Source organism: Esox lucius, chromosome 20 (genome assembly GCF_011004845.1).
Source record: "Esox lucius isolate fEsoLuc1 chromosome 20, fEsoLuc1.pri, whole genome shotgun sequence".
Taxonomy (NCBI): Eukaryota; Metazoa; Chordata; class Actinopteri; order Esociformes; family Esocidae; genus Esox; species Esox lucius.
The window spans coordinates 19,706,861-19,729,771 of NC_047588.1; the positions used below are offsets into that span (position 1 = coordinate 19,706,861).

The 22,911-nt window shown below is 42.5% G+C and overlaps 2 protein-coding genes across 3 annotated transcripts in view; one reads left to right on the forward strand and one right to left on the reverse strand.

Annotated features, from left to right (window-relative positions):
* zfpm2a (zinc finger protein, FOG family member 2a) overlaps nt 1-3,838 on the forward strand; it is a 123,919-nt gene extending 120,081 nt beyond the window's left edge. For both annotated transcript variants that reach the window (XM_010885219.4, XM_010885220.4), the window contains exon 8: nt 1-3,838. In XM_010885219.4, the coding sequence (XP_010883521.2) occupies nt 1-2,609 (2,609 nt within the window). In that variant the 3' untranslated portion in view covers nt 2,610-3,838.
* The window catches only part of si:dkey-122a22.2, a 24,610-nt gene continuing 5,309 nt past the window's right edge, over nt 3,611-22,911 (reverse strand). Inside the window, exons 8-11 of the mRNA XM_013139456.3 lie at nt 9,295-9,433; nt 7,177-7,259; nt 4,459-4,555; nt 3,611-4,150 (exon numbers count right to left, since the gene is read on the reverse strand). Of these exons, the coding sequence (XP_012994910.1) occupies nt 3,983-4,150; nt 4,459-4,555; nt 7,177-7,259; nt 9,295-9,433 (487 nt within the window). The 3' untranslated portion in view covers nt 3,611-3,982. The remainder of the gene's footprint in view (nt 4,151-4,458; nt 4,556-7,176; nt 7,260-9,294; nt 9,434-22,911) is intronic.

The window sequence follows — 22,911 nt, forward strand, 5'->3', positions numbered from 1 at the left end:
GTGTCAAGATGGAAGAGACGCTCCCCGCTGGCACCAGCTTGAAATGCACAATCTGTAACTACACAGCAGATTCACTTATTACATTCCAGCATCACATCCTCTCTCACCTGTCACAGGCGGCCTTCAGATGCAATCACTGCCATATAAGCTTCCAGAACCACAGGGAACTGTTGCAGCATCAGGACGTACACGGCCACCACGGCCACGGCGGTGGAAGCAAACTTCACAGGGAAAGTGACAGCGAGCACTCTCCCAGGGGCGCGGAGGAAGCCCTGCAGCAGGCGGCGGCCCGCATCGAGCTGGCCAACCGCAAGGAAGCCCTGCAGAGTCCCAAAGGATCCCTCAGCAAGGACGCCACCACGGACACAGAGCTGGAGAAGTCGGAGAAGAAGACTCTGCTGTCAGGGCAGAAGGGGGACAGTGGCCACTTGGGCAGTAAGGCCAGCTTCTCCTACACCCGGATCAAGTCTGAGCCTTCCAGTCCTCGTCTGGCTTCCTCTCCTGTCCAGCATAACATGGGCCCCACCTTCCCCATGGGTCCCTTCCTGTCCCAGTTCGCTTTCTCCCAGGACATCTCCGTTGTCCCGCAGGCTTCTGAGATTCTAGCCAAAATGTCCGAGCTAGTGCATCGAAGGCTACGCCACGGTGGGAACACGGGCTACCCTCCTGTGATCTACAGCCCCCTAATGCCCAAAGGGGCCACCTGTTTCGAATGCAACATCACCTTCAATAACCTGGACAACTATCTGGTCCACAAAAAGCACTATTGTAACAGCCGCTGGCAGCACATGTCCAAGTCGCCCGACTTCTCCAGCGTCTCGGACAAGGCGGTGTCGGAGGTGGTGAGCCCGAACAGCGGCCACAGTGCAGTCGGCATGCTCACCGGCTGCCACCCTTCAGAGGTCGGCGACAGCCACCTGGTGCAGTCTGCCTGTCTGTCGGTCACCTCTCAAAGTGTCCTGGACATGATCAACGCAGGAGGGGCAGCGAAAGGCTCCGGCCCGGAGAAGGAGCTGGCCGGCCAGGTGAAGAAGGCGTCGAGCACCCCGACCGGCGTGGAGGAGAGGCTGAACGGGAAGCAGCAGGCGGTGGAGGGGAAAAGCCCCACCGCCACGTCTCTTGTGGAGACGGACGTCAACGACCCCAACCAGACCACCTGCGCAGCGTGCAACATCACCTTCAGCCGTCACGAGACCTACATGGTCCACAAGCAGTACTACTGTGCCACGCGCCACGACCCCCCCATGAAACGCATGTCTGCTAACAAGGTTCCCTCCCTGCAGAGGAACATGAGGACCCGTAAGCGCAGGAAGATGTATGAGATGTGTCTGCCAGACCAGGACCCAAGAGGACCCCCCATGGGCCAGCCAGGGTTCCTGGGGGTCCCTCCAATGGGGAACCCCTGTACATCCCAGGAGGCGGTGGACAACCTGGCCGACCGTTTCCATCCTCGCTGCGACGTCTTCCCAGGGATGGTCCCCAAACACCTGGAGGCTTCCCTCACCGTCACCAAGTCTATTATGGCCACCAACCGCAATACCAGCATGGACCAGCAGGAGCTGGACGCACCGATCGATCTCAGCAAAAAGTGCCCGCTGATCCCCAATGACAAGACATCGCCTAGCTCCCCCAAAAGACTGTTGGACTATCACGAATGTACAGTGTGCAAGATCAGTTTTAACAAAGTAGAGAACTACCTAGCGCATAAACAGAACTTTTGCCCTGTGACAGCAGCTACTGGGAGCCAGCAGCTGAGTGGGGAAATGGCGATCGGTCTGGAGCAGCAGACCATGTTCCCAGACGGGGTGAAGAGTGAAGGAAATAACCCTGACGAGGCCTACGATAAGAGCCCGGGGAAATTTGACAAGAACAGCAGCAACGGGAGCAGTAAAATGATTGTGCAGAACGGGGGTGGAATGTTCCCCCCTCACCTAGGCCCAGTACCGGCTCTCAAGCCCTTCAGCGAGGCTCAGCTCATCCCGCCGAAAGACGAGAACCAGAACTTGTTTCTGCCCCACTGCCTTTATCCCGGTGCAATAAAGAAGGTGAAAGGCGCCGAGCAAATATCGCCCTATTTCGGGATAAAGCCGACCGATTACGCGGCCGGCGGGCTGGTCATGCCGGGAGAGAGAGAGGCGAACAGCGAACAGGAGCAGGGCAGTAACGGAGGGGGACCAGACACGGGTAGAGAACAGCCTGCTGCCAACGGCTGCCCACCCCCGAGCAAAGAGCCATTACCCCTGCTGCCCAAAAACAGGGGCATGGTCATAGTAAACGGCGGGCACAAGCCAGAGGAGCGTTCAGGCTCAGGGCCCGTCACACCCAACCAGGAGAACCACTCCCACAACCCCCTGCAGCCGGACGGCCACCCGTCACCCACGTGGGGCACAGAGAACCCGTCTGACTCCAACGAAAACGTGTCTCCCACATCCAAGTCACCGACCGAGGAGGCAGCGCCCACCGTGACGAAGGGTGTGAACGGGTCGAGCCAAGCCCCGGGCAGTGGGAAGTACTGTCGTCTTTGTGACATCCAGTTCAACAACCTATCAAACTTTATTACTCATAAGAAGTTTTACTGTTCGTCACACGCGGCAGAGCACGTGAAATGAAGTCAGCCCTGGCGTTTCTCGCCCCTTTCTCCCCCTTTTTTTTTCCTGTCTGGGTACACTGTAATGTCTGGAAGAGTGCATCACTAATGCAGTTCTATACGCTGCTTGTGGACAATCAAGAGAAGCTTCTTCTTTCATAATTTTAAGACTTAAATGCTAATCATTGGTTAATGAAAAAAAAATGAATCAAGAGTAATATTGGTGCCACTTCCACATTTATTTATTTTACAATCAGTATTAATAGGAGTAGTGATCTTAATCTTAATTTAAAATTCAAATGAAATTTATATCAGAGTTGTTTGTAATGTTATTGTATAGTCATTCTTGTGTAGCACACACATTGTTTCCACTGTAATGTAGGCTCAAAGAAACAATAGACAGAAGACAAATGAGATGCATTTTAGACACAAAATAGCTACTGAAGCACTTGTGTATTCTTATTTGCTGTAACAGTTTTTGTATATGCTTAAATGTCATTTGCAGCTTTGCTTTCCATGACTCCGATTCTTGGCCTTAGCCTGCCTTTGGTAGGACGGCCAGGCACAATCAAGCTGCATCTTCTGTTTTGGCATATACACTTGGCTTAGCATACGTATGTGGCTGTTTGTCCCTGTCTCTTTTATTCAACTCAGATGTGGATGTTTCAGGAGGGTGGCAACATTCTTGTATAGTACTCGTATTTCTGTTTGCTGAACTACACTTTGATCTCCCTTTTTAAATATTGCTATCCACGCAATACTTTGTAAATGAGGGATCTTACTGAAAACAGTATTATAAGAAGGGGACTGCATATATTATTTGGAACCCATAGGAAAAAAAAATACAATTGTACAAGAATGACGTTTATTGCTGTTAAGGATAACTGACCAGATGGGTTGAGAGGTTGGTTGATGGGGAATACTAATGTAAAATAATCATTCCAATGTCCTAATTATAGGAGAAAAAATGTTTCTTAAAAAACGTTGTTGCTATGCATGTATATGGATGGAATAAAATTCCAGAACTGTTGGAAATAATTTTTATTTTGATGTGGTGTCATAATTAAACTTAAATCCTCAGGATAATTTAATGTTTGGTCTTTTCTTTCAAAATACAGTGTACCAATGTAATGGATACTGGGTACATTTTGGTACAAGGAGGGACAGCTGAAAATTGACAAATGTTAAAAAAGGATTTATAAATTTTAAGGAAAAACATCTGTCAGTTAAAAAAAAATCATCCCTGAATAACATGGAATCTCTAACACACCACACAGGGGGCTTCATCATCAAGTAACAAGTGCTGTCATGACATTTGGCAACAGCAGTGTGTCACTGACACAGAATGGCAATGTTACAATTACAACCTGCTAGACACATCCTCCAGATCTGTGTTCACTGGCTCTGCTGTTTCGACTGCCGTTGGGACACCAGGTTCCACAGGTGTTTGCTAACAACAGACGGCTGCATGTAAATCATCCGTCGGTCTGCTCCTTTTACATGGATCTGTCTGGCCGTGGGGTAAGTCTGCTCTAGGAGCTTCTTCTGAAGCTGGGCCACAACCTATGAGGGAGCATTTATAGTCAAGTACCACACATTCTAAACAAAATCAAATGTTCATTTGAGAATGTTTTTCAGCCAGCCAGTAAGAAACAGTTAATACACCGTACTGTATGAGGCCAATTTCTTACTTATGTTCACAACTTAAATTCCCATTGACGAAGAACAACCCTTGGATTTCAGTAAACACTTGACTGAAGGGAGAGTCCCCCCTATTGTCATTATTACTGTTAAATTAGAGTACAGCACTTGTGGATATCACTAACTGGGCGAGCCATGACCCTTATGGGGCTAGCCACTAACTTACTCACTTCATTTAGATGAGCTGGAATTCGCTCATCAAAAGAATCCCCAATGATCACGCTCACAGAAGTCCCACTGGAGAGGGGTTTAAATTTGGAGATTCCCCTAAAAAAGGATAAAAAAATAAAAATGTAATTAAAACTTTTACTCCTTTTTGTAATCTATAGTGGAGTTAAGAACACCACCCCCCCACGGACCCCGAACATTTTGTAGTGTTACAGCCTGGAACTAAAATGTATTTACCTGGCATTTTCTGTCAGCGATCTACTTACGGTATTGTATAATATTATGTTGGAAAATAAAAGTATATTATAGATTTTATTATTAACTACAAATTGAACAGAAAGGTTTTGATTGTGTAAGCATTCACTCCCTCTGTTATGGCACACTTAACTAAGCTCTAGGGCAGATGATTGTCTTTAGAAGTCACAATTAGTTGAATAGAGTTGAACTGTGTGAAATTAAAGTGTCTCAGATCAAATACACCTGTTTATGGAAAGCAACAGAGTATAGGAAAGAGCATATCCAAATTAACCACACCATGCGGACCAGGGAGCTTAAAAAACAAGTCCAAGACAAGTGAAATTTGGGCTATAAGAAATATCCCAAATATCCCAACATCCTTGTCGGGGGGAAAAATGAATGGAATCAAATATAGGTTCCCTAGGTGAAAAGCTGTTTCAGTCTGAAGGAGACCTTGGACTGGTGCAGTTTCTCTTAGCAAGACAATGGCACTGGAGTGGTTTAAAAACATTAGAAACTGGGTGTCCCACTGAAAGCCCACACCTTGAGAATCTTTGGCATGACTTGAAAGTTGTCAGCCATTAGTGCCCATCCAACTTGAGGGACCTTGAGCAATTTTGAAAGAAAAATGGGCAAGAATCGCCAGAACCAGATGTGAAAAGCTGGTTCAGACTTTCCCCAAAAGACTTGCAGCTGTAATTGTTGCCAAAGGTAGTTCTATTATGTACTGTCAAGGGGTTGAACACTTATCTAACCAACACATTTCAGTTTTTTATGTCTAATTACCTTTTGTTTCACATAAAGTCCTGCATCTTCAAAGTGTTGTGTATGTGGTGTTAATCGAAGGGACAGAATCCCAATGGAAACCATTTTCATTACAGATTGTAACACAGCATAATTTTAAAACATCTTTAGGGGGTGAGTAATTTTGCATTCTCAAGTACACAGTTAGGACCGGAAATAAATGGAAATTGACACAAGTTTTGTAATTTTGTCTGTTTACCAAAACAGTAAAATAATTAATATGGGCTTAAAGTGTGGTTATTTGAGGTTATTCACATCCAAATTGGAGGAAGGGTTTAGGAATTACAGCTCTTTAATATGTAGCCCCCTCTTTTTCAAGGGACAAAAAGTTATTGGACAATTGACTCAAACGCAGTTTCATGGAGAGGTGTGGGCTATTCCTACGTTATTTCTTCATCAATAAAGCAGGTAAAAGGTCCGGAGTTGATTCCAGGTGTGGCACTCGCATTTGGAAGCTGTTGTTGTGAATCCACAACATGCGGCCAAAGGAGCTCTCAGTGCAAATGAAACAGGCCATCCTCAGGCTGCAAAAAATAAATAAATAAACAGCAGGAACAATAGGAGTGGCCAAATCAACAGTTTGGTACATTCTGAGAAAAAATTTAATGCACGGAAGACAACAGTGGCAGATGATCGTAGGGTTATTTCCATTGAAAGTGAAGAAGACGCTCCAGGAGTTAGGCATATCATTATCCAAGTCTACCATAAAGAGAAGACTTCACAAAAGCAAATACAGAGGGTTCACCACAAGGTGCAAACAATTCATAAGCCTCAAGAACCGAAAGGCCATAAAAACATCTAAAAAAGCCAGCCCAGTTCTGGAACACCATTCTTTGGACAGATGAAACTAACATCAACTTGTACCAGAATGATGGGAAGAAAAAAGTCTGGAGAAGGCTTCGAACAGCTCATGATCCAAAGCATACCACATCATCTGTAAAACAAGGTGGAGGCAGTGTGATGGCATGAGCATGCATGGCTTCCAATGGCACTGGGGCATTAGTGTAAATTGATGATGTGACAGAAGCAGCCGAATTAATTCTGATGTGTATAGGGACATATTGTCAACTCAGATTCAGACAAATTCAGCAAAGTGTATTGGACGGCGCTTCACTTTACAGATGGACAATGACCCAAAACGTACTGCCAAAGCAACCCATGAGTTTTTTAAGGCAAAAATGTTAATGCCCGAGTCAATCACCTGATCTCAACCCGATTGAGCATGTACTTCACTTACTGAAGACTAAACTAAGGCAGAATTTCCCACGAACAAACAACAACTGAAGACAGCTGCAGTAAAGGCCCGGCAAAGCATCACAAAGGAGGTAACCAACAGTCAGTGCCTGCAAAGGATTCTCAAAAAAAAAATCAAAAATGTAATACAAATATGATTCTGTTAATGTGTCCAATTACATTTGAGCCCCTGAAATAAGGAGACTGTGTATGAAAATGGTTGTAATTCCTACAAGTTTAATTCGATCACTTTGTGCAACCCCTTGATTTAAAGCTGAACGTCTGCACTTCAATTGCATCTTGGTTGTTTCATTTCAAATACATTGTGGTGGCGTACAGAGACAAAATTAGGAAAATTGTGTCAGTGTCCAAATATTTCCAGACCTAACTGTATATAAACTGTGATAGAAGCTTCAGTTTAAAACTCCCATGTGCTGTAGTCTCACCTGACTTGAGAAGCACTTTCATTCAGGAAGAAATGTTCATCAACAGCACTGCTCTGGTGTGCTGGGTTACTCAGGAGGTATTTCTAAGGACACAGGAAGACATAGAGACATGATAACACTTGACAATGGCCTGACAAACTAAAAGTTGTTTTGCTAGTGATTTGAATAAAATATGTAATGCTCCCTTGCATGGATCCCAGAAAATAAAACAGCAATGAAACATTAAGCTAATGTTAATGTTACCACTAACCCCATCAGAAAAGAACAACCATTACACTACCACTAACCCCATCAGAAAAGAACAACCATTACACTACCATCAACCCCCTCTCAAAGAACAACCATTACACTACCACTAACCCCATCAGAAAAGAACAACCATTACACTACCATCAACCCCCTCTCAAAGAACAACCATTACACTGCCACTAACCACCTACCAATGAACAACCATTACACTACCACTAACCCCCGCCCAGAAAAAACTACTATAACAACCACTAACCCCCACCCAAAGAACAACCATTACACTACCACTAACCTCCTCTCAAAGAACAACCACTACACTACCACTAACCCCCGCCCAAAGAACCACCACTACACTACCACTAACCCCCGCCCAAAGAACCACCATTACACTACCACTAACCCCCTCCCAAAGAACAACCATTACACTACCACTAACCCCCGCCCAAAGAACCACCATTACACTACCACTAACCCCCTCCCAAAGAACAACCATTACACTACCACTAACCCCCTCCCAAAGAACAACCATTACACTACCACTAACCCCCTCCCAAAGAACAAACATTACACTACCATCAACTCCCTCTCAAAGAACAAGCATTTCACTACCACTAACCTCCTACCAAGGAACAACCATTACACTACCACTAACCCCATCAGAAAAGAACAACCATTACACTACCACTAACCCCATCAGAAAAGAACAACCATTACACTACCATCAACCCCCTCTCAAAGAACAACCATTACACTACCACTAACCCTCTGCCAAAGAACAACCATTACACTACCACTAACCCCATGAGAAAAGAACAACCATTACACTACCACTATCCCCATCAGAAAAGAACAACCATTACACTACCATCAACTCCCTCTCAAAGAACAAGCATTTCACTACCACTAACCTCCTACCAAGGAACAACCATTACACTACCACTAACCCCTGCCCAAAAATCAACTATAACACAACCCCAACCCCCGCCCAAAGAACAACCATTACACCACCACTAACCCCCTCCCAAAGAACAACCACTACACTACCACTAACCCCCTCCCAAAGAACAACAATTACACTACCACTAACCACACTCCAAGGAACAACCATTACACTTCACTAGTGCCATCCTGTGGCTATGTTCCAGATTGTTCTCCAACACAACAGACCAACCATCAGACCTGAGAGGTATGTTAAAGACTGAGCTAGATCCAACTAGACTTCATATATTTTTCACCAGTTTCAGTAACATCCCATTCCAGTTGATGTTACAACCATATTACAAGGGTAGAAAATGCTTGTCTGCCTGTCGCTAAGTCTATCTGGCTTGTAAATGGGCGTTAATGTCATAATCTTCAATTCCACAATGCTGAAATATAATCTGTGGCCGAGTCAGTGCCATGTTGTGACAAATACAAAATTAGTTATATTTTGCACACTCAGCGGCATATGGTGTGAAATAAGAAGTGTTGTTTATTTTATTACCTATTATTAATGTCATCTTTGATTTGATATAGGCTTACTGATATTATGAATTGACAGCAAATACTACCCACCATCAATCAAACATTAGTATAGTCACACAAAATGCTTAAATGTTACTGTGTATTCACTTTCAAAAGCATTTAGTCAATACTAATGGTGTAATGTCCCCAAAAAAAGGTGTATTTGAAAATGAACACATTTAATATTAGTATTTACACAAAACACATTTGATTAAAATAATCTCCACTATAAACTGTACACGACTCCAGAGGACGACGGCAATGTCATTGTGGTCCAACAGTTTTCTCCTTGAACATCAATGCACACAATGTGAACAGTCATACGTCTCTCTATGAGCGCTTTGGCAATGTTTCATTCAGACTTACCTGTCTTTGTATGAGGTCTTCAGCAATGTTTTCCCCTCTGATGGCGGGCTTTAGAAGCCCCAGAATAATGAGGATGCGACTGATGCCTGTGGCAGCTGAGAACTGCATGGCTTGGAGGGACGGCACCAGTTGACTGTACCTAAAGATACACAACAAGACTGTACCTAAAGATACACAACAAGACTGTACCTAAAGATACACAACATGACTGTACCTAAAGATACACAACATGACTGTACCTAAAGATACACAACATGACTGTACCTAAAGACACACAACAAGACTGTACCTAAAGATACACAACATGACTGTACCTAAAGATACACAACATGACTGTACCTAAAGATACACAACAAGACTGTACCTAAAGATACACAACAAGACTGTACCTAAAGATACACAACATGACTGTACCTAAAGACACACAACATGACTGTACCTAAAGATACACAACATGACTGTACCTAAAGATACACAACAAGACTGTACCTAAAGATACACAACAAGACTGTACCTAAAGATACACAACAAGACTGTACCTAAAGATACACAACAAGACTGTACCTAAAGATACACAACATGACTGTACCTAAAGACACACAACATGACTGTACCTAAAGATACACAACATGACTGTACCTAAAGATACACAACATGACTGTACCTAAAGATACACAACATGACTGTACCTAAAGATACACAACAGCAGATTGCACTGAGAGATACACACAACATACAACCCGGTTGGGACACCGCATAAAATGTAAATTAAAACAGAATGCAATGATGCAAATCATTTAATCATATAAACCCTGTATTCAATAGAAAAATTGTACAAAAGACAATATATCAAATGTTGAAACTGGGAAACGTTACTGTTTCTTGAACAATAAATGCCCACTTTGAATTTGATGCCAGCAACACACTTCAAAAAAGCTGGGACCGGGGCAACAAGACTGGAAACGTGCAAAAAAACAGAAAAAACCCAGGTGTAACATCTCACAACTAATTAGGCTAATGTAACATGAGTTGGTATTAAAAAAACATTTCAGAGAAGTTGGGTCTGTCAGAAGTGAGGGTGGGGAGGGGTTCACCACTCAGTGAAAGACTGCGAAGGCAGTCAACACAAAATTGCAAACAGTTTGGGGATCTCATCATCTACGATACGTAATATCATTAAAATATTCTGAGAATCAGGAGAAATCTGTATGCAAGGGACAATGCCGAAAACCAATTTTGGATGGCCGTGATCTTCGGGCCCTCAGGCAGCACTACATTAAAAACAGACACGATTCTGTAGTGGAAATCACTGTATGGGCTCAGGAACACTTCTGAAAACCATTGTCTGTGAACACAGTGCGTTGCTGCATTCACAAACACAAGTTAGAACTCTACCATGCAAAGATGAAACAAGATATAAACAAGATCCAGAACTGCTGCCACCTTCTCTGGGCCCAATTAAGATACACTGAGACGAAGTGCAAAACTGTCCTGTAGTCTGACAAATAAAAATGTGAAATTCATTTTGGGAATCATGGAAGCAGAGTCCTCCGGACTGAAGAGGAGAGGGACCAATCCGGCTTCTTATTGGCAAACAGTTCAAAAGCCAGCATCTGTTATGGTATGGGGGTGCATTAGAGCGCATGGCATGGGTGACTTGCACATCTGTGAAGGCACCATTAATGATAAATATGTACAGGATTTGGAGCAACATACACTACCATCCAGAGAAGGCCTTGCTTATTTCAGCAAGACAATGCTAAACCACATTCTGCACGTATTACAACAGCATGGCTCCAGAGTAAGAGTGCTTGCCTTCCACCCATTGAAAACACTTGGTGCATTATGTAAAAAAAAATACGAAATGAGACCCCGAACTGTTGAGCAGCTGAAATCCTACATCAAGCAAGAATGGGAAAACATTTCACGTTCAAATCTACAGTAGTTGATCTCACCTGTTTCCAAATGCTTACAGAGTAATGTTAAAATAAGAGGTGATGCAACACAGTGGTAAACATGCCCCTGCCCCAACTTTCTTGGAACGTGTTGCGGGCATCAAATTCAAAACGGGCATGTATTTTTCCAAAAACAATCACATTTCTCAGTTTTAACATATGTTGCCTTTGTACTATTTTCAATTAAATACATGGATAAATTATTTGCACATCATTGCATTCTGTATTCATTTGCATTTTACACAGAGTCCCTACTTTTTGGAAACAGGGTTGTATGACAATACCAAAAGACACAAAGTTTGCTATTGACCAGAATGGAGAACATTATAAACGAAGCCCTATGCGTCGTTTTGACTTCTGTTTAGACCGGCAATAAACCCCATAAGCTTAGAAATGGCAGGATATAGGGAGTGCTTGCACAGTCCTTGAACTTAGTTTCACCTACTACATCATTGTAAAGTGTTTACTGAACAATCATGGTTACAATCTTGGTTACAACAGTGTGATAGACAACATTGTGTGGGTCTAAAACCTGGCTTATTCAGAACATCCAAAGTAAATATATTAATAAATATTTTTTTTCAGCACAAATCCCAAACTTTCTCTAACAGACAATTTGACAGGAGAGAATGAGACTTTTTTTGGCAGATGAGGAAAGCGCTGAGATTTTGTAACTCAGGAGGGCCAATCTGTCTCGACTCAATGGTGCTTTGAATTGGCTGGTCTCAGCCTACAGAGCCCAATCAATAGTGCCATCCCCCAACAGTGGCCCCAACCCATTGCTCAGTCCATCCACACCCCACAGCCCTTAACATTACAGTTAGTCCCACAGCATTCACCCAACAGCTATCTCACAGCACCTTGACAACAGCTAGCCCCACAGCCCCAAATGACCAGCCACACAGCTAGCCCCACAGGACCCACCACACAGCTAGCCCCACAGGACCCACCACACATCTACTGTAGCCCCAGAGTGCCCACCATACAGCCAGTCCTACAGCCAGCCCCACAGCGCCCACCATACAGCTAGCCCCACAGGACATGCCACACAGACAGCCCCACAGCTATTCCTACAACCCTATCACCGACAGTCTAAAGGACCTAAACCCCCCTGCCAGGACCCAAACTAGAGTCAACTGACCCAGTGTTCACCGCACAGCACTGACGCTGGATTTTTATTTCCTTTATGTGTTGAGACGTCAAGCTTAGATAAGGCTATATACTGATTTGTACTATTTTGTGATACCAATGGTAACTTTCTTCCTGTCAGAGTCAGAAATGGGTAAAAATTAAACAGTGGAGTCAGCAGACAGGAAACTTCTACTGTTTCCATGTTCAACCTTTAACATAACCATTTCAAAAAAAAAGGGACATTTTGACATTCATCTTCTTTGCCACTATTTCCTCCCTGAAGTAATTCCTCTCCACAATTTAGAAGCAACTATTTTAACCTGTCTTTTTTGGATGTCTCCACCTTCACACATTTCCACCTGTCACCATTTCTGCTCCCTCTTCCCTACTATCAGCCCCTGTTTGAATCTGGTCAAATCATTGCTGTCTGTGGCATTGACATTATTTCAAGGATTCTCCATCCACCTGTCCTGTTCCTCCCTATTCCCACCTCCTCCTTTCCATTTTTAATTCTGCCCGGGAGTGAGGATTATGTGAGAGAAGGCATGCGTGTCAAAGGGAAATTTAGGGGGTAAAGACAGCCCAGATTGGCGGGATGAATTAAGGTGATAACAGGGGAGACGGAGTGGAGGAACCGTGTAGAGCAAAACGCCTCAGCCATGTTGGTCATTTCAGACGGCTCTTTCTTCCCTTTCCTCCTCAGGAGCGGCAAGGCAATATCTAAATTAATAACGTGATGAAATGAGTTTGTGCGGCGGACTTTCTGCTGTTTGACTTTCCCATCTGGATTAGTGCAGGCTGAATGGACGCTCTGTTACTTTTGTTACAACTGTTGCAATTCACTGTCGGAATTTGGCCCCCCGACGCGATAAGGGGCCTCTGCCTCATTAGCATGTCATTCCATATGCAAGGCCTCCATTACCTGAGAGGGAGCTCACGGACAAAACACAGACTATTACACGAGTAGAACAGAGAACATGTTCTATTACATGAGGAGAGAACACAGAACATGGCCAGATATGTGAGCAACACAGGACATGCCCGTATACCACAGAACATGGAGAATTACAGGATATGCAAAACCACACCACTAAAATACAGACATAACAGACGACGTACAGCTTAGACTAAGTAGGAGCAAAAATAGTACAGGTGCCAAAGTCAGACACATCACGCCAGTGTCAACGAAGTGTAAAAGATGCCAAACAAATGGTCATGCAAACATTCCTGTGACACAGTAACGCTGCCATATTCTCAGGTTCATACCTTTCTAATATTACTTGAAAATACTTCTTACAGGGTTCTAGTATGGAGTTCCAATTAAATTCAAGCTGCAAAGATTTACATATTTATTAGGCCAAATTAAAGAGCCGTTCGTCCTGGAAAAACAACTCTGACTTAGAGACAATCTCCGATACGGATGCCCTTCATCGAAGATCCTGGTACACAAGAGCTAGTCCCCGCTTGGCCACAGTGTGGCAGTGTTGTACTACCCAGAACCACCATAGACAGCAGTGGCAGTTCCTTCCTCCCTGGGTCAATACTATAGATTATATTGAAGTATATACACAGGGGCCAAAAGACAGCCCTGCTTCATTAGTGAAGCAGTAATAGTTTCGCTTACAGCGCTGCTAATTACAATGAATTGGCATTCCCTGATTCCCCTCCAAGTCACTGGGGAGCGAGGCTAATCGAGTCAGGAGAGGTGGAGGAAGGCAAAAAGAAACAGCAGACATATCCGTGGAGTTATGGCTACTCTGTCACACAATGACACAAACACAGAACAATGCATGCACACACCACACACCCACAACCAAACCATACTCTCAGTCAAGGTTTTTCCATTACAGTCAAATCGATAACCTGACAGGGTGTCAGATTCTGGTGTTACTGTCCACTCCACCAGATCTCAGCTACTCCTAGAGCTGCCTATCTGGACCTCACGTCCCCTAGGACAGGGTTGGGAGGTTCGGAGCTGGGCTTGGCTCCGGTGGGTTATTGAACGCGCGCCGGCAGCATACAATATGAATGAGCTTGGAGAGAAGAATGGATGTGTCATCATCACGGCTGCTGCTACCTTTGCCTGGCCTGCAGTGTCCGGACTGCCCTTCATGTCTGTCTGTTCAATCCTGTCTTAAACTAGACATAGCCACAGGGCATGGAGATGGACAGCCCTGATATTAAAAGGGTTTAGCAATTACTGAACTAATTTCTACCTCATGCACGTCCTTCGACTCTTTTGTTCAATGTAAGTATCAGTGATGGAAAGCGCAACTCACAACACTCATCATAGAGGCCATCCATCTAATTCTGAATTAGCATTCTACCCATCCTGTAAGTGTCACTGAAAGTGCAGATGGACACAAAAACCTCCAACAAAAAAGGGGGAAGCATATGGTTTATAAATCAAATGAAACGAGAGAAATGGCACTCACCACAAGCCCTTCATTTGTCAAAGTGACAGTCATACATTGCCTGTCATATAAAACTGTCTGGCCCTTATCTTCCTCTGCTGGCTGTCTGGCTAGGGGGTCCGAGTGGTAAAGAAACACAAACACCCAGTTTGCCCAGGGCCATCTTAGACAGCCTGTATCCTCAGTGTGTCCAGAGTACTAATGATGGATCAGATGATGAATGAGACCTGGAAGTCAAGAGGAGTGTCCATTTGGACTATCAGGTTTCTATCCAGTATAGGGTGGGCCACCACACATCAGAGCCACAACCCCAGCTGCTCCACCACCAGACCAGGCCCAATTCCAGACTGGGCTGGCCCACAGACCCAGCTGGTAACGGAGGTCACATCTGCCTACTGGAAGCCAGTCAGATGGAGCTTCCATTAATACTACAGAATGTAGGATCAAAGTGCTACAACTCTAAGAGAACTAATACACATGACCCTTGGTATTGAGCACCAGAACGCATCAGTAACCAGTCAGTTTGGGCGTTCATAACCTCTACCACGTTTGACACAGAGCTGATTATGTAGTTTATGAGCAATTCACTTTTTACGGCCAACGCCTTCTTTATGTTGTGTGTCTAGAATATTTTATCACATACAATCCTTGATATACATTGGATAAAAATCGTCTACACACACCTGTTAAAATGCCAGGTTCTTGTAATGTAAAAGAATGAGACAAAGATAAATCATGTCAGAACTTTTTCCACCTTTAATGTGACCTATAACGTGAACAATAAAAATTGAAATACAAACGGAAATTTTTGAGGGGAAAAAATAAAAAACTGGTTGCATAAGTGTGCACACCCTTAAACTAATACTTTGTTGAAGCACCTCTTGATTTTATTACAGCACTCAGTCTTTTTGGGTAGGAGTCTATTAGTATGGCACATCTTGACGTGGCAATATTTGCCCACTCATCTTTGCAAAAGCGCTCCAAATCAGTCATTTTGCGAGGACATCTGTGCACAGCACTCTTCAGATCACTACACAGATGTTCAAATGGATTCAGGTCTGTGGTCTGGCTGGGCCATTCCAAAATATTAATAGTATTCTGGTGAAGCCATGCTTTTGTGGATATGGATGTGTGCTCCTCTTCATCTTCAGCTTTCTAACGGACGCCTGAAGGTTATGTGCCAAAATTGCCTGGTATTTGGAACTGTTCATATTCCCTCTACCCTGACTAAGGCCCCGATTCCGGCTGAAGAAAAACAGCCTCAAAGCATGATGCTGCCACCACCATGCTTCACTGTGGGTATGGGGTTCTTTGGGTGAGGTGCAGTGTTGTTTTTGCACCAAACATACCTTTTGGAATTATGGCCGGGCTTGGATGTTTGTCTTTTAAGTCTTGCCACCCTACCCCACAGTCCATTCATATGAAGAATTCAGGAGATTGTTGTCATATGTAGCATTCAGCCAGTACTAGCCAGAAATGACTGCAGTTCCTTTAGTGTTGCTGTAGGCCTCTTGGAAGCCTCCCTGACCAGTTTTCTTCTCGTCTTTTCATAAATTTTGGAGGGACATCCAGGTCTTGGTAATGTCTCTGTTGTGCCATATTTTATCCACTTGATGAAATATTTTATTCACTGTGTTCCACGGTATATCTAATGCTTTGGAAATTATTTTGTACCCTTCCCCTGACTGATATCTTTTAACGATGAGATCCCTCTGATGCTTTGGAAGCTCTCTGCGGACCGTGGTTTGCTCTGATATGCAACTAAGAAAATGTCAGGAAAATCCTACAAGAACAGCTGAACTTTATTAATTATTAATTGATTAATCAGAGTCACTTTAAATGATGGCAAGTGGGTAATGACTTCTATTTGACATGAGTTTGAATGTGATAAATGAAATGTGGTTAATTCTTGAATGTGGTTAATTCTGAACACAGCCACATCCCCAGTTCAAAGAGGGAGTGCACACTTACGCAACCAGGTTATTGTAAGGTTTTTCATTTGACCATTTCCCCCTTGAAGATTTCATTTCTTTTATTTTTTATCGAAAAATGATTATCTATGATTTATATGACATGATTTATCTATGTCACATTCTTTTACATCACAAAAACCTTTTACACCCACATTATGTTGACCAGGATTTTAAGAATACATTTAAAAAGCTAAGGTAAATGCATGGGTTTTGAGAAATAATCAGGGCTTACTAATTCACATCAGCATGGAAAACTTCACACTGTGGATTATACACGTTGAAATATCTTTAGTTCTTTCTCTGCTTTCAGCGCTTTATGCAATGAGAGCAGGGATCTGCTTTGCCCTTTACTGTACATTGTAAATGTAACACAATTTATGAGCATCAAACAAATGTTGCGACGCTTGCTGACTCACGTTGAGGAATGTTTTCATATTGCAGATCCTATACAGTCCTGTCCACCTACACAGACATTAGATACAAGCTTTATTAATTTGTTCCCAGGGCCAGTCTTAACACATTTGTTCTAGGTTATTCATTTATTCAAAAGTATATATTTTTTCAGACCAAAAACGTTTTGGTTACTATTTTGTGCACCATCTACCCTGCTCTTCAGAAGAAAGTGCAGGGTCTGTTTTACAATCATGCTTCCTGATTGGGAGTTAGCCTTGATGTGTCCTGGAATGCAGCATTCAGTGCTAAGCGGAACTTCAGTTGCAGGTCCAACCCTCTTGCCCTGATTCCCTCCCATTAATGAATTTTTTTATTAAAAAAGTAATCATTAAAAAAGTAATCAAAAGTAAGGATTGTAGGTTGTGGTCCATACCATAGATACAGAGCTTTCCCTGGATTCCTGAGATGAACTGTGAACCTCAGTCTGAAAAGAATATGGCCCAGAATGGTTAAAGATCTCCCTTCGCAAAATGAGAGTGATGGCCAATGCAGGTGCCTATGAGAGGAGATAACCCCACTCAGTGTGTGGTAATCCAATACCACCAACAGAAATATGTTTCAGCTTGAGGCAAAAGGCCCCCTGAGGTCAATTCACAGCATTTCATTAGGATGGTTCACAATGGTATGCTGCAGTTTTCCAGCAAACCTCCAATGACTGGTTTGTACCTCTGGCAGACACACAGGCAGTCAATATTCTTGGTTTCTACCCACCATTTCCTGTAATGTTCAGTTTGGAAAACTCCAAGGTGGCCATTGATGGGGTAGTTGAGCTTTTATTATCAGAAGCAACAAAAAGTCTCCCACTGGCACCTCAAAAATTCTATAGCCAGCAACAGCACTTGTTCAATGTACCATGTAAGTTACCAGGTATACAACATAGTCAGTGAGTTAATAACTTCCAGGACAGGACGACAGCCAAAGAGCTGTGTATGTATGTGTTGAACCTTGCCATATTCCTCTGAACTAGTGAGTTTTTTCATTATATTGTGAATAGAAAACAGCTTTACATAATCATTTTAAATGAATTTAGGAAATGAAATCAGGAAAAGTGTTGTAGTCTAAGGTAAAGCGCTTGAGTTTGATAACTTTAAGGCAACTGACTGGCTGAGCAGCATTACCTTCACAATTACCTTTACCAACAGTGGTCTGGCATGCAGACAGACTCAGCATTGTTCGTCTGTTGGACAGAGGCTTCAGAAAAAAAGCTGTCAGTAAATACACTGGGAGCAGAGCAGCAACAAAGGTGATCTAACAGAGTACTTCTGGAAATGAAGCAATTCATTTGGAAATGAAACTATATCAAAACCTAAACTGCACAGCAGGCCAAGATCTCATTCACAATGCAAGAGAGCGGTTAACTTCCCGATTTGCCCTCAATGGGGCTGTGTTCCTTAAGTGGCAGCACAACATGGCGATTCTGCACATCAATTCCACCACTAGCTTGATTAAGGAAATATATCTCATGAGTTCCAGGTATTAAAGCCTTTATATATCAACAGGTTTGAAAGTGTCCATGATGTCAGATGTCCTTAACAAACTGTAAAAGACTACAGTATGCTGAAGTGTAAATATAAATGTCCATAACTGTGTGATGTTTTTCACAGCAAATTTACCAACACTACAAACTCAGCTGAATATATGGGGAAAAGGGAAACGGTTTTTCCACAGGTACAGGGATATAGTCATAAAACGTTTATTCTGCTTCAGCAACTTGCCTCTGACCTGGGACAGAGATTTTTATCTCAGGCTATATGTTCTGACAGTTCTTCTGTCATTCTTCTGCTTTCTCTCCCTCTCTGATGTTGTCATCCCTTGTTCCAAAGCACAGATTATCTTACCTCTGGCCCTCTTTATTCAAGCCACCATCCTGTTTAATTGCTGACTAATTATGCTTATTGGTGTTTACACTTTAGTGCAGTGTTTTCTACATGAAAACATGGTGACTATGGTACTTCACAAAGGGGGTTCTTCCTTCTGGAACCAGATTGAGAGCTAGCGATTGTGAAAAGCATTTTGAAATGATTCACTGAATTAACAGATTATTAGATATGTTAAAAGTGGTCATCATTATTCAGACCACATAGATTATTGAGCTAAATATGTTTCGTTACCAATAGCATTTTTAAGCAAATACACCCTCCCTCCAGATGTTTTTAGAGTTTGGACATTCTGATTAATGTATCAATTAATATCATCATTGTTTCTCAATTAGTTTTTGCCTGTGACAGATATGTCTCCCTGTCATACCTCCTCATTTATAGATATTATACTCTCGCTTTTAGTCAATTTAGTTTAGAATGTTATGGCTTGGGCATGTAGGATTTATCTGCCAATGGAACTGGCTCACTTGTCTTCATTAAAGATGTAACTGCTGACAAAATAATTACATGTACAGGCACATCTTGTCTGCTAAAAAAAAAAACATCAAATGACTTCAAACTCATTGGACAGTAATTAATCTACAGCTAGACAATGACCCCAAACATATTACAAAAGCAACTAATGAGTGCCAAAAATTTGATAGTGCTTGACTGGCCCTTGCCGCATCAGTCTTCAAGATTAAATCCAATCGAACATGTTTTTCATTTGCTGAAGATGAGACTTGAAGCAAAAAAAAAAGTTAATAAAAAACCAGTAAGTGATGATGGCTGCAGTACAGGCCTGGCAGAGTACCAACAGAAACGTAACCCAGCGCCTGGTCGGGTCAATGGGCTTCCGACCACAGCCAGTTATTGCAGACAACAGCAGTAATTTGGGAGAGCTGTGGCTAATGAGGACTTGATGTGGAAGTCCTGGGTGCAGAAAGCAGCCTGACATTCTTCTCACTGTCATTACATCACTCCACTGATTAACAACCCCCCCCCCCCATACTGTTTTCTCTCAACATTACATCACCCCACTGGTAAACAACCACAACACCCCCCCCACTGATACGGTTTTCTCTCAACATTACATCACTCCTCTGGTTAACAACAACGCCCCCCACCCCACCCCCCCCACTGATACCGTTTTCTCTCAACATTACAGTTACTGTTAGTTCCTCCACTGGAACTATATAAAAATGTCAGTAATGTTGATGTTATATCGATATTTGTATTATCTTATATAAATCTGACACTAATATTGTAAATCCACTTCATACCGCATATAGCCCTCTTTTTGGTTGATTTCTTAGCCTCAGTTTAATTGGATCTCCAGCCAGTACACCATAGTCTGCAGGGCAGCAGGAAAATAAAATAAACAGCTATTAATCACAGGATAATTGGACACATATATACACACATCTGATAAATGGCACAGCTCCACAGACAAAAAGACAATTAGAACGACTCATTTAATTTCTCATAATATAATTTAAATGTTCTGTCATCTGGCGGAGGTTAAGATCATTTTGATCAAGCATCATGGTAAATAACAAACCAAAAAAGTTATAGGCAAAAAAATCACAGCTATTCTATAAATCAGCTATCCGATTCCCAGACGTATTCTCCCCAAAAAATATGTTTTGCGTTTTTGAAATGGTGTTGAAACGTATACAGCACCCCCTTATGTTTGAGCCCATAATTTGAATCCTTGTTTGTGTTGTTCATTTACCATTTTCATGAAGGCTTACAATGTTTATTGAGTGGACTATTTATTAAACATAACTACTATAGCTATTGATAATAGAAATTCACTACAAATACATTTTTGACCACATTGTATTTAGACTTTGTTGTATTCTACCCAATTTTATATACCTGTAGGGCTTTACAGAACATACTATAAATATGTAAATCCAAGCTAGATTTTAACTGACAGTTTCAATACTTATGTCCTGCCCGATTATAATAACCTTTTTCCCCAGACAGAAATGAATGAATGACCAGAAAGAATAGGGCAATATCCATCGCTCACAACTTAAAATGAATCATGTACACTCACCTAAAGGATTATTAGGAACACCTGTTCAATTTCTCATTAATGCAATTATCTAATCAACCAATCACATGGCAGTTGCTTCAATGCATTTAGGGGTGTGGTCCTGGTCAAGACAATCTCCTGAACTCCAAACTGAATGTCAGAATGGGAAAGAAAGGTGATTTAAGCAATTTCAAGTGTGGCATGGTTGTTTCACAATCTGCTCAGTTACTGGGATTTTCACGCACAACCATTTCTAGGGTTTACAAAGAATGGTGTGAAAAGGGAAAAACATCCAGTAAGTGGCAGTCCTGTGGGCGAAAATGCCTTGTTGATGCTAGAGGTCAGAGGAGAATGGGCCGACGGATTCAAGCTGATAGAAGAGCAACATTGACTGAAATAACCACTCGTTACAACCAAGGTATGCAGTAAGCATTTGTGAAGCCACAACATGCACAACCTTGAGGCGGATGGGCTACAACAGCAGAAGACCCCACCGGGTACCACTCATCTCCACTACAAATAGGAAAAAGAGGCTACAATTTGCACAAGCTCAACAAAATTGGACAGTTGAAGACTGGAAGAATGTTGCCTGGTCTGATGGCGAAAGGGGGTCAAACACAGTATTAGTATGGTGTTCCTAATAATCCTTTAGGCGAGTGTATATAAAATAAAGACAATTTATATGTTTTGTCATCTCTCCCCCATCCTAATTCTCCAGTCTCATTTATTCTTGATAAAGGAGTGGGATCTAGTAATTACAACAGTTTCCAAGAAATTTGGCACACAGGGTAAAACACAAATAAAAACAGAATGAAGTACAAATCATTCATCAAATCAATGCCTTCCCTGAAAAATATGTTGTCAAGATGGCAGCATATAAGTTGCTCCAAAACCTGTATATGCATTAATGGTGCTTTCACAGATGCGCAAGTCACCCATGCCATGTGCAATAATGCATCCCCATACCATCATGGATGCTGACTTTTGAACTGTGCGCTGATAACAAACCAGATGGTCCCTCCCCTCTTCAGCCCAGAGGACTCAGCGTCCATTATTTCCAAAAATTATTTCAAATTATAGATGTCAGACCACAGGACAGTTTTACATATTTCTTTTTTGCCTCAGTCCATCTTAAATGAGCTTGGGCGGCATTTCTAGATCTTGTTTATATATGGTTTCTTTGCATGGTCGAGTATTAACTTGCATTTGTGGATGCAGCGATGTAATGTGTTCACAGACAACGGTTTTCAGAAGTGTTCCTGAGCCCATGCAGTGATTTCCACTACAGAATCATGTCTGTTTTTAATGTAGTGTAGCCTGAGGGCCCGAAGATCATGGCCATCCAATATTGGTTTTTGGCCTTGTCCCTTGTGTACAGAGATTACTTCAGATTTAATTATATTATGTACCGCAGATGACGAGATCCCCAAACTCTTTGCAATTTTAAGTTGAGAAACATTAATTTAAATTGTTGCACTATTTGCCCGTGCAGTCTTTCACAGAGTCCATCCTTACCTCTGAAAGACTCATCCTCTCTGGGATGCTCTTTATATACCCAAACCTGCTGCCAATTAACCTAATTAGTTGTGAGATGTCCCACCAGGTTTTTTTTTTTAGCATTTCCATTTTCAGTCTTGTTGTCCCAGCTTTTTTGAAGCGTGTTGCTGGCATCAAATTCAAAGTGGGCATTTATTGTTCAAGGAACAATGCCATTTCCCAGTTTTAACATTCAATATTTTGTCTTTGTACCATTTTCTATTAAATATAGGGTTTAAATGATTTGCAAAG